Raw genomic sequence first — 16,873 nt, forward strand, 5'->3', positions numbered from 1 at the left:
CACCTTACCCCTTCCCCTCCCACAAACATCTGCTTCTGGTAAGTATTTATAGATAAAGAGCTCTTAGCCCTTATACTCCTACTACATCAAAAAGGTATAACAATAGAAAAGGTGGAATTGGGGTCGAGCTTCGATTCACTTTTAATTTAGGTTCAATCCGACTAAAATATCAAATGTACACAATCTTCAGTAAGATACCTTGCTTTGAAATCCTTCAATATATGTTATTCTTTTGTCATGTGACAATGATTAAAAGATGAGAAAATGGACCAAAAGCGGTCGTGATAGCCGACGATGCATCGACTAAAACAGATGTATATTTTAGAACTGTTTTGCAGCAGAAAATCTGATTGGTCGAAAGCTCTGTAAACAATACTAACTACAATTGTTGACCAATCAGACTGTTCGTTTTAAAACAACTCTAAGATAAATAGACTACCGTTTCAAAGTCGATGCATCGTCTGATCTTCAAGTATTACACCTGATCAATTTAGTAGGTATAAGATACGACCAATATTTTTTTTCTATAAATACTAACCAGATACAAGACTTGCACTGTTCTTACTTTCATCAAAATCTATTGAGAAATATAGAAGGGGAAATAGAATCTAACACGTCCAAGAATTTTGGAGATACTTGAGGAAAAGCAACGATAGATTTTATCAGATATAAGTACTATTCTCATGATGCACTGTATTGAAGTCACAAAAAAAATGAAAAAGTAATATACCTGTAAGAGTTTATATTTGAATGTGGAATGTGGTATCGCTGAGTGCAATGAGTCATTGCTGTCCAGATTCTAAGTTTCACTCGACCACGCAGGTATCCTATGGAGAAATTTGTACGAGACAGTGACCAGACGCTCATCTTGAATGAATCATCCTGCAATATTCAATTTCATACCAAAATTAAACACTCTAGCATTTTCACAAGACTCTCAACTTCTCAGCAATTATAATTCATATAAAGCACAAAAGGACAAGGTATGGGTAATGTTTAAAAAGTATCAAAATATAAATGAAATGTTGATAAAATATTCATCATGAGGGGAAAATATTAATGGCATGAAAGAAATTCCAAATATAAATTAATGAACATCATTCATCATTATGTACATGTTATTTGAAAATGAAAGTCTTCAACATTTGGGTCAAGGCCAGTCGCAGAACCATCTGATCACCAATGGATGAACTACAGAAAACGTGATTATGTGAGGTTTAAAAAATGATATAAACATCAAACTGTCTACACTTGACAAGAAACACAAGAGAACATGTATGAAAAGAGCCTTTCTGAATATTTTGTTTATCAAATCATTAATTTTCGGATTATTTCCCCGTATTTGTTGGGCTAGTAGATTTTTTAGTTCAGACTAGTGGGTTTTTGGTGTCTATAAGCCCTGGACTAATGATTAGAAGAAAATATTTGCACAGCGGACATGTGATTGATGTATATAGTAAACGTCTACTTAGCATCTCGCGAGCATACCGTAACTTTCAAGTTAGCTAGCCAGAACACTTCAGGTATGTATACCTATATCTATATACTCCCACCCGCAATACTTCATCTATCACAGGTATGTATATATCTATATACTCCCACCCGCAATACTTAATCTATCACAGGTATACCTATATCTATATACTCCCACCCGCAATACTTAATCTATCAGTTCTATTGTTTTCTTTGTTCAGTGAAAACAATAAAATGAAATCATCACCTGTACTAGCAGCAAGGTAGTATGCATGGCACCAGTATAGTACCACCAAAAGGTCAGGGTCAAAGGTCATGACCCACAGATATGGCAGCAGCTACTCAAAGGTCATGAACTCCAGATATGGTAGCAGTTAGGTCATGTATGATCATGTTTAAAGGTTATGACCTCCAACTTTTGCTATGTTCTTCTCAAGAAGCGATGCCAAATATCTGTGAAGACCCTGTTTATATAGACTGTAATTATTAGTGTTGGGAATCGGATGTGATTTCATAATCGATTAATCGGCATAATCGGATAGCCCCTTCCGATCGATTATAATCAGATAATATGTAAATCAGACTTAATTATTAAATGTATTATGGATATTTGAAAAAATGTATTTTGAATTCATGATTAAAATTTTAAAACAATATTAACAAGATTCCAATGAACATACCAGATTAATAGAAATAGAAGAAGTCATACAAGACGTTGTTGTTATTATTTCCCATCCACAATCTGTATAATACTCATATTAATTGGTACAGAAATCCAGTATTTGAAACATGTCAACGTAATCCAAAACTAAAGCCATTGTTCAAAGTTGTAACATAACAGACCAGTCAGTATGTAACTTATGGTTTTGTTTAATTTAGCATGAATATCACTGGCAAATGTTGAAATTCAAATTGAAACTGAAACAAGTCACTTGATACGCCATCATACGGGAGACAAAAAATACGTCAACTTATCTTTATTAGCATATGACTACCAGCGAAGGCGACAAACTGCCGCCTTCATATCGAGGTTTTCTTTATTTGGAGGCCCTTTTTTTACTTTTCCAAATCCAAAATATTTCCATATCTAAGGTACTCGCGCCTGGGTGGTTGAATATATATATAATTCCGCCTCATGTGCCTCCATTTTGTTCAAGCGTATGAGTTAAAAAGACGCTTTATAACTGTATATAATTTGAGTGCATGAAGCGTTTTCGTGACCGGAACAGTGACTAACACAGAAACCAACACAGGGCACTTATTCCGGAAACGCCGCACTTTTCACCGGAGATATTTTCAATGGAAATTTCACTAATCGATTATGAATTTAACAATCGATTATCGCTGTATTTTGGTAATTTTCGATTATAATCGATAATCGGCCCACCACTTGTAATTATGCTGATTTGAGACCCTCCAATGAAATACAATTGACTCCATATCTGGAGTCCGATACTTTACGTTATAAGTAAGACTTGCTACCATATCTGGAGGTCATGTCCTTTGAATTGACATACCTGCTACCATATCCGGAGGTCACGACTTTGAAATGACGTAGCTGATACCATATCTGGAGGTCATAACCTTTAAACATGATCATACATGACCTAACTGCTACCATATCTAGAGGTCATGACCTTTGAAATGACGTAGCTGCTGCCATATCTGGAGGTCATGACCTTTGACCCTGACCTTTTGGTGTTACTATACTGGTGCCATGCATACTACCTTGCTGCTTGTACTGTCAAATATAACTGTGATTAGACTAAATTTTATCCGGAGAATCCACATCCCCCTTTAAGCTTGCCACTATTTAGGTACCTATATAAACTTAATATATATAAATAATATCATTACCTTAATAGCACATGTATAAAGTACAACTCTCTAGAGAGCCTGAATCGTGCTGCTATGGTGCAGAAGTTGATGCTTGACCAGTCTCTGACAGTAGTCTGTGTTTTTGGTTGGACTATTGGACATCGGTAGGAGTGACCACCTTTTTCTGATCCTACCTGGAGATGGTCAGTAGGAAACTTCATATCCCCAATGGCCTGCTTCTTGTGATTTTGTCTGTCCATACCCGGAGTAAACTCTGTCATGACTTTGTTAGGTGTCGGTTGGATGTCGGAATCTATTTCCTTGATTTTCTATACAGTCGTAGTTCTTGTCCAGGGGGTGTCTGTTTTCTGATGCGAGTTTCTTCAAAGTATCCAACCTCTCCTCCAGGTTTATAATGAGTAAATGCACGAGGTCCATCATCGCCACCTACATCTTGTCACAAATTGATATAATTTTATAATCCATGGTAACTTCATCTAATTGTAACCTACTTTGATTATTATTGTCAATAATTGTTTTGCAAAGGTTTTCGTACCGTGGTTCATATGAAGACATTTCAGGGGTATACACGTAGACAATTTTGTTCGGAATAAAATAAAAATTTCCTGGTTCTATTTTGGAATATTAACATTGTCTGTTCCATCAACGAAATTCTGAATAACGTTTTGGTTTTGTGTTTCAAAATTTTGGAAAGTTCAACAAAGCTGTCTTTATGTGATTTGTGTGTTAAAATTCAGCATTTTGGGCAAAAAACATTTTACAATTTTGGCACATAAAAAAAAAACCCAAGTCATTGTCTTTTAATCTGTACACTTAGTATTTCTCTAAATCAGAAACTGTGCCTGGATGATTGACTTTTTCAGAGATGGAGATATCAGAACGGTGATGTGATGTGACAAAATGAAAAGGCGGTTCTTGTTGAAGATCCTCTTGTGCGTCCAGGTTTGAATTAGGTACATGGCCGCCACTGCACCTTCTCTTGTTACAAACTGACATACATGTATAATCTTCGGTTATTCTATCCAATTATATAATTACCTTTGTGATGTTTTTGCAAAGTTTTTCATGCTCTTATATATTCATTAAAACCAGTCTGTGATGATACAATTTCCCGATAGTTTCAGAATGTTTATGTTGTCAGTAATGAAGTCCTGATCACCATTCCTTTCATGTTTATTTTTAGTTTTTGTTTACAAGAAACCTGGTCGTGTCTGTTTCGTTGGTGGAGCAGACAGGTAATAGTGTATCTAAATCCTGATACACAAACACAATATATTATTGTCTGCTGTGAAATTATCGTCTTCTGCGAATTTTGTTCTTTTCCTGTTCTTGCTTTGGATCAGGTAATTTTGAGGTAGTGCACAAGTTATAAGAGTGCCCATGTTGTCAACTTGTGATTCCATGATTTATGGATGATTTGGTGCAAGAAGGCGATGACTGATGCTGAAGATCCTCAAGTGTTTCTGTATAGTAACAAGGAAATGACGGAATTAACAAGTGTTTATTGTAATGAAGCCTGTCATACAAAAGTCTCCCAACTACCCCTGCAGTTGCTAATGAAGCTTAAAACCACAATATCATTTGTAGTCATTAAACATTTAATTAGACATGATTTTATTGAAATTGAACATATGAATTTCCACAAATTAGAAGCTAGCAATTTATCTTAATGGCAAAATCCAGAAATGGAAGTTGTAGTCATGCTTGTAAAGTATCGTAAATCCTTTATAAACCAAATTTCATCAAAATCTGACAATATCTACATTTTGACCAATCAGAGCCCCCCATTTCAAATTAATTCATTACCATGGCAATTGCGAACAAGCTTTTCAAAAATATTATCATTGTGTTAAAGCATCTTTCAAAACCCCTAAGTACTAATTTTCAGCTCAATCAGGCATTCAATTTTCACCAATCAGAAGACAGCAAATGAAAGCCATTTTTCAAAATCCAGAAATAGAAATCAGTTTGTTATTCCATTTATTCCATCAAAATCAGACAATTCTGTACTTTGCTTGTTTAATATTCCTATTGAGTACCCCAAAATTTTTTCATAAACCTGTGAATTGTCCAATCACAAAAGGAGTTTCACCAATATTGTATAAAAAGAATATCTAAATTTCTACTTATCAGAAACCTCCTCTGGGTGGCCATTTTGTTGACAATGTCCAATGTTTTTGTTTTATATAAAAGCAGGATTTATACTTGTCTATTCCATCAATTTTCATTTTGCTGTTATAATGTTTTAGCCAAGAGGAAGAAGAAAGCAAAAAAATTATTACAAGAAATCTGGGTAAACCAAATTTGGGGACTTAACATCAAACATCTATTGTGATAGGCAATGCAAGTTTTAAAAACACAGAATTCCTAAAAATATGTTTAAAACAAAATTTTACTCATAGTATGATACCTATAGGCCTTAAAGAACTTGAACTCATTTATATACATAGGCAAAAATGAACTACCTAACTCTCTCCAACTGTAGAGGTCAGAATTCCCCGGTAAGCGTATATATACTGTACATACCAGTAAATAGTAGATATATTCGAATGGTAGTTCGGTGTGACAAGATGAAAAGCTGGTGGCTGTGGTATGTACCCTTGTGCATCTGTAATACAAAGAAATGGCAACACTACAGAATCTGGTACAAAATGTAATGTTTGATTTGCATCCTATATGCTGACATGTTTCAGCCAAAGGGAGGCTACCGTCTTCAGATCACAGCCACTTTTGATTGGTGCATAATTCTATTCATGGGCTCGACACACTTTGGAACTTAAAATTCTTTGCAATAATCTTATATAGTTATAAATCTGAATAATATGGTGTCATTTAAAATTTGTGCCAAATTGACACCCTCCCATTATCATAATGACTATCATAGCTTTTCACATGTATGAAAAGAGCCTTTCTGAATATTTTGTTTATCAAATCATTAATTTTCTAATTATTTCCCTATATTTGTTGGGCTAGTACATTTTTAGTTCAGACTAGTGGATTTTTGGTGTCCATTAGCCCTGGACTAATGATTAGAAGAAAAAAATTTGCAGAGCGGTCATGTGATTGATGTATAGTAAATGTCTAACTAGTATTATATAGCATCTTGCGAGCATACTGTAACTTTCAAGTTTACTTTACTTGTGCTCAGTTTAAAACTCTCACTTTAGATTTGTTCAGAACCAAGGACATTCCTGCTTTGCCAATTGAAAAGTAATCATCTGGGAGTTGGAATAGATCAATGAATATTGAGAATATACAGCAGTATTAAAACGCATGTTGTGTGACGGAGCAGTAACAATGATCAAGACAGCTACCCGCCCCCGGTATATTGTGCTTTTTTCTGAAGGCTCTTTAGGACTTTTAATGGGCCCCATTCCCAATCAAAATTATTCCATATTTAAGCCAAATTTCCAAAATATGCAGTTTACTCGTAAAGTCTTTCCCAATTCAAACTTTCTTCCCAAAATGAGACAAATATCCCCGATATGAGACAAATACCCAAAGTTCCATTGTTGTAATAACACAGAAATGCACACTAGTTATACTGATGAGAGATGTAGAAAAACAATTCAAGGATCTTAGACTCTGTAAGCAGAGCAATAGCTGTAAATTAACATAAATGACTAAAACTGACATTTTTTGGTTGATCTATTCCTCTGGCAACATACTCAATACTCACTTGCAAAGGAAATTCTGTCTTTGTTGATACATCCTTGAACTTCGGCAACAGTTCCCACCATATTCTGAATCCTGATCAGGATGTTCCTTCGACATGTCGAGCCTCATGTACCAACATTGACTCTGGAGGTAGACTGCCGACAGCTTACAATATTGATTCAACAATAAAACTTCTATTGAATTGTGTCTGAAAGTAAATTGTGAAAGCATGTTTGTGAATATCGTTTGCTGCAGATAAATTCATGTCAAATTTTTAATTATCATCTTCGACTTTTGGATTCTTACAGACATGTTGTTATTGTATACCTGTTTATATGTTTGACGTTAAGATTTTATTAAAGTATGAAATATTTGAAATTGTTACCTGTGCACTGCTGTATATTGTACACACAATGAAAATATTTGTTTTGTCACTTTCGTAAATGTTGTTTTTAGTTATTTTGAAGTCTCATTGAGCCAAATGTAATTGTAAAGTGAAGCATGAAGCTTATGAAGTTGCCTATAGCTATATACAGATTAGTCTTCAATATAGTGTAGTGGAGTACTGTTCCAGTTGTCTTTGTTACATTTCTCCTCCTATACACATAGATGAAAGTCATATTTGTCAGAATCTCAGAATAACCATGCAAATAGCTATTTTTGAAAAAAAAAACAAAAACAAAAAAACAAAAAAAACATGAACACATATATTATAGGGAAAATATTTCCAAAATACTTAAGACTTTCATTAATAGACCCATATACCCTCGATATATTATCAGTTTCACCAAACAAGCAGTGCTCCGGCCCCCAGATAAGTGACGTACAAGCGTAATTTACGCCTTGAAATTGGGTGAAAAAAAAACCCTAGAAAATAATGGAGGCTTACACAAAAACTCATGAATGTAGCATTACGCCTTTGACAATTAACAGCATATAGTGATTTGCTTGACATTTTTATCAACTGACAATGCCTGGCGTAACAAGATGTATGGCTTCAACACTTGTTCCAAGCGTTGTTTGTCGCTAGAGTCTGACCACAAGCACTTCTAAGAGCTCAATTGACTCGGACCACTATTGACATGAGGCACGTTGTGTGAATGGCAACAAGCTTAAGATGGTGTCTGCTGACAGTAACCGACACTTAAAAAAAAAAAAAAAACTAAATCATCTGTCAACGAAGGCCAGATTATTGTCAAAGATATCACAGACAAAATTATTAATGATTTAATTTGTAAAACTAAAAGTAAATAACTTGTCAAAATTCATTCAACAACGGCAAAAGCTTGAAGCCATTCGTTTCGTATCTGGAATTTTTGAGTGACAGTGATGCACATATCATATTTTGTAAAGTATGCAGGCCTAGGAACAGAAAACAAACAAGTAAAGTGTTGTGTTGTTTATTTTATAAGCATATGTGAACAATGACCTCAAAATTATCCGGATTACTCCCCCTCCTTCGTCAGAGGGAGGACATCATGACTCGCAGCTCTAAAGTTATCTGGAGCACTGAACAATATTAGGAATTTTGCTTTTCTGTTTAATTTTGCTGCTTACCAATTGCCATAAAACATTCATGATTCAGAAAGATTGTGAATTGCATATTGCATGTTTATACATGGTTACAATTACTTTAAAAAGATAAACGGCATAGATTTAATGCTGGTGAAATAAATCAACGAACTAATGCATTTCAGCACGGATAACAAAATTATATCAGTTTGAATCATTTTTGGTGATAGCATTTGAATCAGGAATATAATTTTATCAATGTGTCATTTGAAAAGAAAAACCCATTTATTCAGCTTGCAGTCAATCTTAACTTTGTTCCGTTTTTACCTGCACATCTGCATTTTGCATAAATTTACAGCTACGTATACATTGACCTATCACATACCGTATATATATATATACATGTACAGTATATATATATATACGTACTTTATCTTGACTAGTAAGCCACCTGCCGCATTATATCAAAGCTTAAGGCCAAAAGAATATTATACGGCTATGCCAAAAAAAGGACTGTCTATATATATAGTTTCTGCACCATTTTCTTGTTAAGAGCCTAACAAACTAAATTACGGTACTATGTTAAATTTTCATTCGTTTTTTTTATATCACATTTTACTATACACTTCAGGAAGCCACTCAGGTAGATTTTATGTGTCAACTCTAGAAAGTTAATTAAAATAATTGTACAATTACCTATCACACTCTATCTCTTCAAGCTGTATTCAATAAACATTTGAAACTATATACACATTGGCATTTTCTGGAAACATGTCATGTATCAATCAATCTAAAAATACTTTTGTTTTATCTAATGATCATGTATATATGCTAATGGAACTGTTGAAGCACAGTTCTAACTTCTTAATCTAAAATATATATGATTAGAAAAATATGTGAACACTGTGATTCATATAAATATATATGTACCTGTACTTTGCTGAAGTAAAGTTTAATTGAGTTAAACAATTGTCCTAATTAAACACCTTACCAAAGCCATACATTATGGAGTATCATTTTGTAAAGAAGCACAAAACTTCAGTTATATTATATATCTCACATGAGCATGCTTCATTTATCAAAATTAATATAATTACAAAGACAATGAACTCCTATTTTGGCACATCTTTAGATTAAATTCCAATTCAATTTAAATTGTGCCAACATATTTATAGCCTGGCTGTAGATGTCAAACATTAACTAGAAATCCTTGCCATAAACGCAAAACCATTGTTGTATTTGACTTCGTAAACTATATCTGCAGATTGAAAAGTAACTAAAATCAGAAATGTGAACATGGAAGTTCAACGGCCGGAGATATTCGGCAGTTTTGTGCCGGTTGCAGGATTTGATGGCTTTGACAGCTTATTCTGCCTTCATTTTTGGATACTTACCTAATCTCACCTGTAACTGTAGTCTTTAAAATTCAATTCGCATTCAGTGGTCGGAAATTAATGAACGGTAATAACTTTAATTTTAAGAATCCGCAGATCGTCTATCTGTTGGCGCTCTTTGATACCGGAACTGGAAATAACAAGTGATGACAAATTGCGCAAGCGTACTTGCCCTATCTTCGCCTATTATTTACAAATGGCGGTCAAGTGAGACACTTTCACGTCACTGACACTTTCACTTTCGCGAAAAGGAAGATGGAGAGAAGTTAATAAGGATAAAAGTCACACGAACGATGTCAGTTCTGCAGGTATGTAATTATCATTACTTTCTTGAATAATTTTAGCGCATAATTTTACTTTTATTGGAGAAAATAGAAACCGGTGCTGAAAATGCAAGTTGAAACTTGTTGCTACGGAGCAGACAAGGATATCATAGACGCCCCTTGAGCCCATTATAGGTTTATTGGGCACTGGATATGCCTATTTAGATCTCGCTCGATTTGACTGTTTGTCCAGCGAACAGTGGTGTGAAAACAAAATTGAATTAATAACATAATTTATTTACTTTAAATAATTTGTATTTATGCTCAATCACTCAAATGAAAAAAAATAGATCGGCTTTGCAATGGTTTATTTAATTTGTTTTCTTAAAATTAATTTCAGTTCAGTTTGCATCACTGACTATTCCTTTGTGAAAATAATGTGTCTGACGTTTTATTTGTAATAAATATGATGCACAATGCACATTTGATAGAAAAAAGTATTTTTAAGAAAAGGAATTTAATTATCTTATCTTTTTACTATTTTATCTTAATTGAATTATAAAAAAAAAGTCTAAAGGGATGTAAAATAGAGAACTTATGTCATTATATCTGTTAATTTTAAAATCAAATAAAATTATATATATTTATTTGTGTACTTTTCTTCAATTTGTCTAATTTCTATTGTTGTCATCATTTATATAATTATAATTTTTTGAACATCACCTACAAATGTACTTTGCTGAAAGTTACAAAGTAGTTAAGAACTTAACTGAACTGAAATCATGTCTTGTACATTATGAATATATATAATACTGTTAATTACACACAGTAATTATTTCTGCTTGTTGACTTCTGTATAGACTTTTCTGCATTAAGGAGTCAATGTGTGAAAATAAGTAGGGGCTAACAATTGTTCTCTAGTGATGAGTGCCATGCTTGAGAGGCCAAGCTTCTTAATTATAAGCTATAATCCCTCATGTCTGTAAGTGGTGACCATCTTGTACCTGTCAATATACTTTTGACCGCTTAATCAATGAAGGCTAAAATAAGTTTATACATGTCAGTCAGTTCAGCATGTGAAAGCAATCATGGACAGGTGATACAAACATTAATGGAATTTTTCTTACGATCAGAAAAAATGTGACATACAACAAATGGAAGTTACTCCAACATGGGGAGACGCAAGGTAAAAATGTCACTATAAATGGAAGAAAGTAAATGCATGCACGTTTTATCATTAAGAATGATCCCAAAAGCACCTTGACCAGCACAATGTATGAATAACAATGTTGAAAATTAATTAATATATGTCTTAATTATATTAATCAACCAATTCCCAAGTAAGATTTCACCAAGTTTTACCTACCTACTTGTTAAACTCTAAAAATGGTTCATGTTTGTGCCTTAATCATGTTGGATTTTGATATATTGCATGGATTTCTACAGTAAATGTTTCTCGAGACTTTTCTTTTTTTTTGACTGTGGAATTTGGTGTTGTTTTCATTTCAGTTGATACATTTTTATGCATATTTTGAGGTGATTAACTGTACACTAATTAATGTATGAATTAAGTAAACTGTCACTTATAACCCTGTGTGATTGGTATAACTGTACATATGCTTTATGATTAAAAAGCTCATACATTTATGTACATTTGTATTTGATCACTGATAATCCACATTGTCAAATATTGATTTGTAGCACTTCCTTGTTTTGTTGAACTTAGTTTTATAGCTTTTAGAATATAAAGAAGTAAATCATTTGTAAAACACTTTTATTTTTATGCTGAAAAGTGCTTATTTCATTTTTATGGTGTAGAAGTGTAAAGCATCTTTATTACATGGAAATGATTTCAATCTTTTATCATTAAGCTCTTAGTCTTATTTGCACTAATAAATTCTTTTTATTAATACACTATAGCTATTATACATTGTTTTGACATTATTTTCATTTACAGGCTTTTTAATGACCATTAATTGGCGAATTCTAAAGATTGGTGAATTTGTTTTAATGTCCTATCAACAGCTAAGGTCATTTAAGGACTTGAATTTCACTGAACTACTGTAGTTGAACATCTTAGCAAAACATTATTTCCATGTACAGGTATTATTTTCTTGGAGAGTGATATTTAAAATTCAATAATAAAATATTAGACTTAATTAAACTAATTTAAACTAATATTGAAAATTGTAGGTGTATTTGAGTTGGGCCAATAGCGTCCTTCGTGATGCTGGCCAGGAAATGAAAGATATTGGGGAGATTCAACAAGGAGTAGTTCTTTGTCAGCTGATTGATAATCTGGACCGTAGCGCACGGCTGGTCAGGAAGCAACAGGTGAGTGATGATGTTGATACAAGAATATGAATTGTTTTATGATATTTTGGAAAACTATTGGAAAAACAACCATCACACAATATCTGGTAACATGAGGAAAACAATTAAAAAAACATGTGTCCTAGCTGTCAGTGTCAAATTTTGTCATGAAATAGAAAATAAAAATTACAAAGCAAAAAAGTAAAAAGAAAATGAGACTAATATCAAATGAAGTATTTTGGGGGATCTCAATCAAAACTCCTTGAAATCAAATCCCTAGGCAAGAGCCGTTTAAAAATTCACTAGCTGTACTTACTTTTTGTGTGTACAGCATAATTGGAATCATTTGATTCAGGAGTGTGCATGAAATCGGAAGGGAAAAAGTTAACATAAATAGTGGTTTTGTTTGATTTGAAAGAAATTTTGTCATTTTTGCAGCTACTTCAGTTGAAACTGTTCACATTATTTCAATAATTTGCAGAGAACTTGATATTCAGAGCAAATTTTACACCATGGCAAATGATACATTGTGTTATCTTCATTTTTTTTTTTTTTTTTGTTCACTGCACTAGCATAAAAAGATCTCTTAGAATACAAAACACAGCATGTATGTACCATTATGGAATTATGGAGGTTTGCATGTATAGCCAATGGATTTTGCTTTGTTCCACTCAAAGTTAATGGCCGCTAAAGCATTGATTTTTCTGTGTAGATATCCTTAATAATGACAGAACACATGCATACATCATTTATCCTCATGATCAATATGGATGTACAATTTCTGTGATTAAAATTTGCAGGCTAGTAATCTGGTCTAATTAATAGTACTCCGTACTTCTTCGACATCAGGTGGAAGTATTGATTTGTGTGTGGCAGTCATACATACTTGACCCTACAGAGCATGCCTAAGTCATCATTTATTCATCAATGTAAATTCAAACATTTACTTTCCAAACCCTTGTCAGAAAGTACCCCTGCCAAAAAAAGTCTAGTCAACTTGCAATTTGAGAAATATTTTGAATTATCTGTTTATGTGAAAAAAGTTTTTGGATGGTAAATATGAGCATAGCATAAAATCTGCATATATCTACTGTACAACATTGCTGTGAATCTATGGTGATTGCATGATGGTATGATTTTACATTCATTTTTGCTGCTACAAATAAATTAAATTGTCTAACCGTAGAAGTCTTCATAGCCTAAAAGTCCACATATCCAAATAATTTTAATTACAAGAAGAAAAGAAAAAGAAAATTTTAACAGTTTTATTAAAACTTTTTTTCTTGGTGTTTTCTAGCTCTATTTTAATACTGTACATTCTGTACTTGAAATGCCTACATATTTTGATATATATATTAGACATATAAATAAACAAAATGTGCTTTTAGACTTTCATTTTTTGTATCTATACATGTATATGAATATCTGGTTTATGAGGGTTCTAAATAATATAGTACTGAAAATAATCAGATTCTCAGCTGTTATGCCTTAATGAATAAATAAATAAATAAATGGGAATTGTTTTAAAAGCTAACAAGACTTCAATCAATTACGCTTTGTAGATTACTGGTGGTATGCTGCATCAGTAAGTTCAGTATTTCGCTCAACTGTAGCGTAACGTTCCAACCACGACCAGGTATTCATTGACGGCAGGTAGAATTCTTTACTGGTATAGTGATTAATATAACATTAGGTGTAATATCGGAACTCAGGCATTTGTGGCACACTGAGCATACAACCAAATGGAAAATATTTGTTAGCTTGATTTGTGAAATGTATTTATTTGAAATTGTTCAAAGATTAAATTTTTGAATTTGTTTTCACGATAAAATATATATGATAAAAATTTATAATTTAGCAAGAGTTTTTAATAATTTTTAAAAATCTTATATCTTAATTTTTAATAAGGATGTCTTTAAGTAAGATTGCAATTCAAGCTGATGTTGCTTTGATTTGCCTGAATTTATTGGCAAGAGAACATTTCTGCTGATTAGCAAATTTTGAATTGAAATTATTTGGCATTGAATAAAAAAGAATTCCATTTTGCTGATAAGCAATTTATTGAAAATGAAAATAAATTGGACATAATTATGAACAACTAGAATCAACTATATTACATGTTGTGTAGTAATATTGAAATTTAAAGATTGGGTCTTAATGGAAACTATATTTATGTCAAATAAATTTCATTTTCATGTCAGATCTTATTAAGAAATCGCAAAAAGAATGTTTTTGGCAATCGACATACAGTATGAATTAAGTTGAATCAATAAATGACACAAAAGCCTACCTTTATTCTTTCATTGGAAAGATATTCCTATTGAAAATGTTAATTTCATTTTGCACAATGGAAAATATTTGAAAATATATGATTCCAGATTCATGAATTGATTGAATAAATAGATGAGACATTGTGTCATAGGTCAGGTCCCCAAAATGGTCTTGATTTCCCCTTGCACATCTTTCTTTTCTAAATTCCTGAGGCTTCCCTTCATTTCAAATTGTGTTATGTAGTTGTGTCATTGAACTACAAAAAATTAAACATTAATTTGAAATGTATAAATAAATTACAATATAATACATATTTGTACCAGTTTTTTTTTGCAGGAAGAACTTTTTTTTTCTAGATTTTTCACAATTTTCATTTTAAATGTTTTTTTTTTTTTTTTTTTTCAATTTTTAATTTTCCATTGCAACATTCATTTCAACATTTTATTTACATCATGTTACATATAGTTTCATCAGTAAATTCCATGACTTGTATTATTGAAATTGTTAGATTTAGATAAGGATAGATTGGACACTTTCCCACTTCTGCCGGGTCTTTTGAGTCATACTGGTTGGAAGATTGTAGACCGAATATAGATCTAAACTTCTATAATTCTTAATAAAGGTTCTACAAGTTTCCCAATTTGGAATGTGTTTGTATTGTCTTTGCAGAGATATGTATTTCTTAATCAAAAGAATTACTAGATTAAGACCCATTGGTTGTCTATCATCTGTGACACCAAGTAGGAAAGAGTCTGGTTTTCTTTCTAGCCTTATACTATAACATTGATAAAGAGAGTTTAAATGTGATATTTAATTTTCAGTTGAGTGGTTCTGAAAAGCCAGAAGAATACATCCAAGCTGCAATTGATCACATGCGCAAAAATGGAGTTAAGGTTTCTTTTAGTACTCAAGGTGAGTTGATGGTTCCTGAAAAATAAATTCTGTACGACATATTGTTTAATAACGAACATCACAGTTAAATGTTGATGTGTTTACCAAAATTAATGTTATTTATGTTTTGTTGTCAACTGCAAAATTATTTTAAAAAACCAGATTGACATAAAAACAAATCTTTCAAATGAGATATATTTCCTCAGAAAAATCTTCTTAGATTTTTCTTAGACTTCTTACGAAAGTTTTCTCCTTGTAATGAAGAGAGGAAAGAAGCAAAAAAGACCATTCATTGGTGAGCCCAAAGATCCCTCTGGGATCTCCACATTTTTTTTTTATACAACTTCAAGTCTATCAACTACATGATATTGGGCAATTAGCTTGTATATGTATATACTTACCTGTATAAGGTGCCAAAACTCGTTAACTTGGGTAGGTAAATCACCTGAGGATCTCATATATAGGTCTTCACGGTTAAGCTTTTTTGCAATTATAGATTCCTAAGATGATCATGGACATATCGGCTCTCCTCGCAAACATTGTTCGTGTTGAAAATCTATTCTTATTGGCTCATCAGGCAGGTTTAAACAGGGCCATAAAGGAAACCCGGAAATCCTCTCTCAAGCCTCTATCCATCAATTTAGTTGATAAAATTTTCAATCAAAATGTTTGTTAGAATGCTTGTTCCATGTGGTAAATATTCATAAAAATTGGAGTATAAAAATAAAGTCAACATATGGTTTTCTGTTGATCTTATTAAGATATTTATCAAAAAAGCAAAAAAGAAAAAAAAAAGATATTGAAAGTTTGAACAGGAAGAATTTTCTTCCACACTTTATAATAAATAAATAAATTTATATCATCTGACCTTAAGAACACTTACCGCAGCCATTGTTTTCCAAAGGGCTTTAACTAATTCCTTAATCAACCATTATAAGTTATTGTATTAGTTCGGACATGCCCAACCATACCTTAGGTAAAAATTCTGTTTAGCTTTATGATCGTTTAATAGTTAAATTATGAAATATCTTTTTTTAAGAAGTATTAAATGTTTATCATAAAGATAACTTGAAAATTATCCTATATGAAATATTTTGAATTAAAAAACATTTTTTTCATTTAGACAAATATTATTAAAAGATATGTTGAATTTAATTGTGGATTTTTAAAGTTGACAATGCTTTGAAAATTAAGTTTGATTGTGGCGGGACGCCTAGGTGTGTCTCTAACACTATATACCTATTACCTGCCGTAAGAATT

The 16,873-nt window shown here is 32.4% G+C and overlaps 1 protein-coding gene and 1 long non-coding RNA gene across 9 annotated transcripts in view; one reads left to right on the top strand and one right to left on the bottom strand.

The window, feature by feature from the left end:
* Nucleotides 1-725: 725 nt before the first annotated feature.
* On the bottom strand, nucleotides 726-9,995 carry LOC117338145. Of its 2 annotated transcripts, none has more exons than XR_004534973.1 (5): nucleotides 9,876-9,995; nucleotides 6,992-7,177; nucleotides 5,839-5,920; nucleotides 3,331-4,775; nucleotides 726-882 (listed from the first exon to the last, which is right to left on the bottom strand). It is a non-coding gene; the product is annotated as an uncharacterized LOC117338145 (long non-coding RNA). The 2 variants fall into 2 exon arrangements; XR_004534974.1 differs by lacking the exon at nucleotides 726-882 and adding an exon at nucleotides 1,888-1,937.
* A 67-nt stretch (nucleotides 9,996-10,062) lies between these two features.
* LOC117338105 (transcription factor TFIIIB component B'' homolog) overlaps nucleotides 10,063-16,873 on the top strand; it is a 48,695-nt gene continuing 41,884 nt past the window's right edge. For 6 of the 7 annotated variants that reach the window (XR_004534971.1, XR_004534970.1, XM_033899308.1 and 3 more), the window contains exons 1-4: nucleotides 10,070-10,183; nucleotides 11,272-11,324; nucleotides 12,332-12,472; nucleotides 15,544-15,634. Coding sequence is in view for 5 of the 7 variants with exons in the window: in XM_033899308.1 (XP_033755199.1) it covers nucleotides 11,310-11,324; nucleotides 12,332-12,472; nucleotides 15,544-15,634 (247 nt within the window). In the remaining 2 variants the exon portion in view is untranslated. Of the gene's footprint in view, nucleotides 10,184-11,271; nucleotides 11,325-12,331; nucleotides 12,473-15,543; nucleotides 15,635-16,873 lie in introns of all 7 variants that reach the window. The other variant, XM_033899315.1, reaches the window with a different exon arrangement.

Source organism: Pecten maximus, chromosome 1, assembly GCF_902652985.1.
Source record: "Pecten maximus chromosome 1, xPecMax1.1, whole genome shotgun sequence".
Classification (NCBI taxonomy): Eukaryota; Metazoa; Mollusca; class Bivalvia; order Pectinida; family Pectinidae; genus Pecten; species Pecten maximus.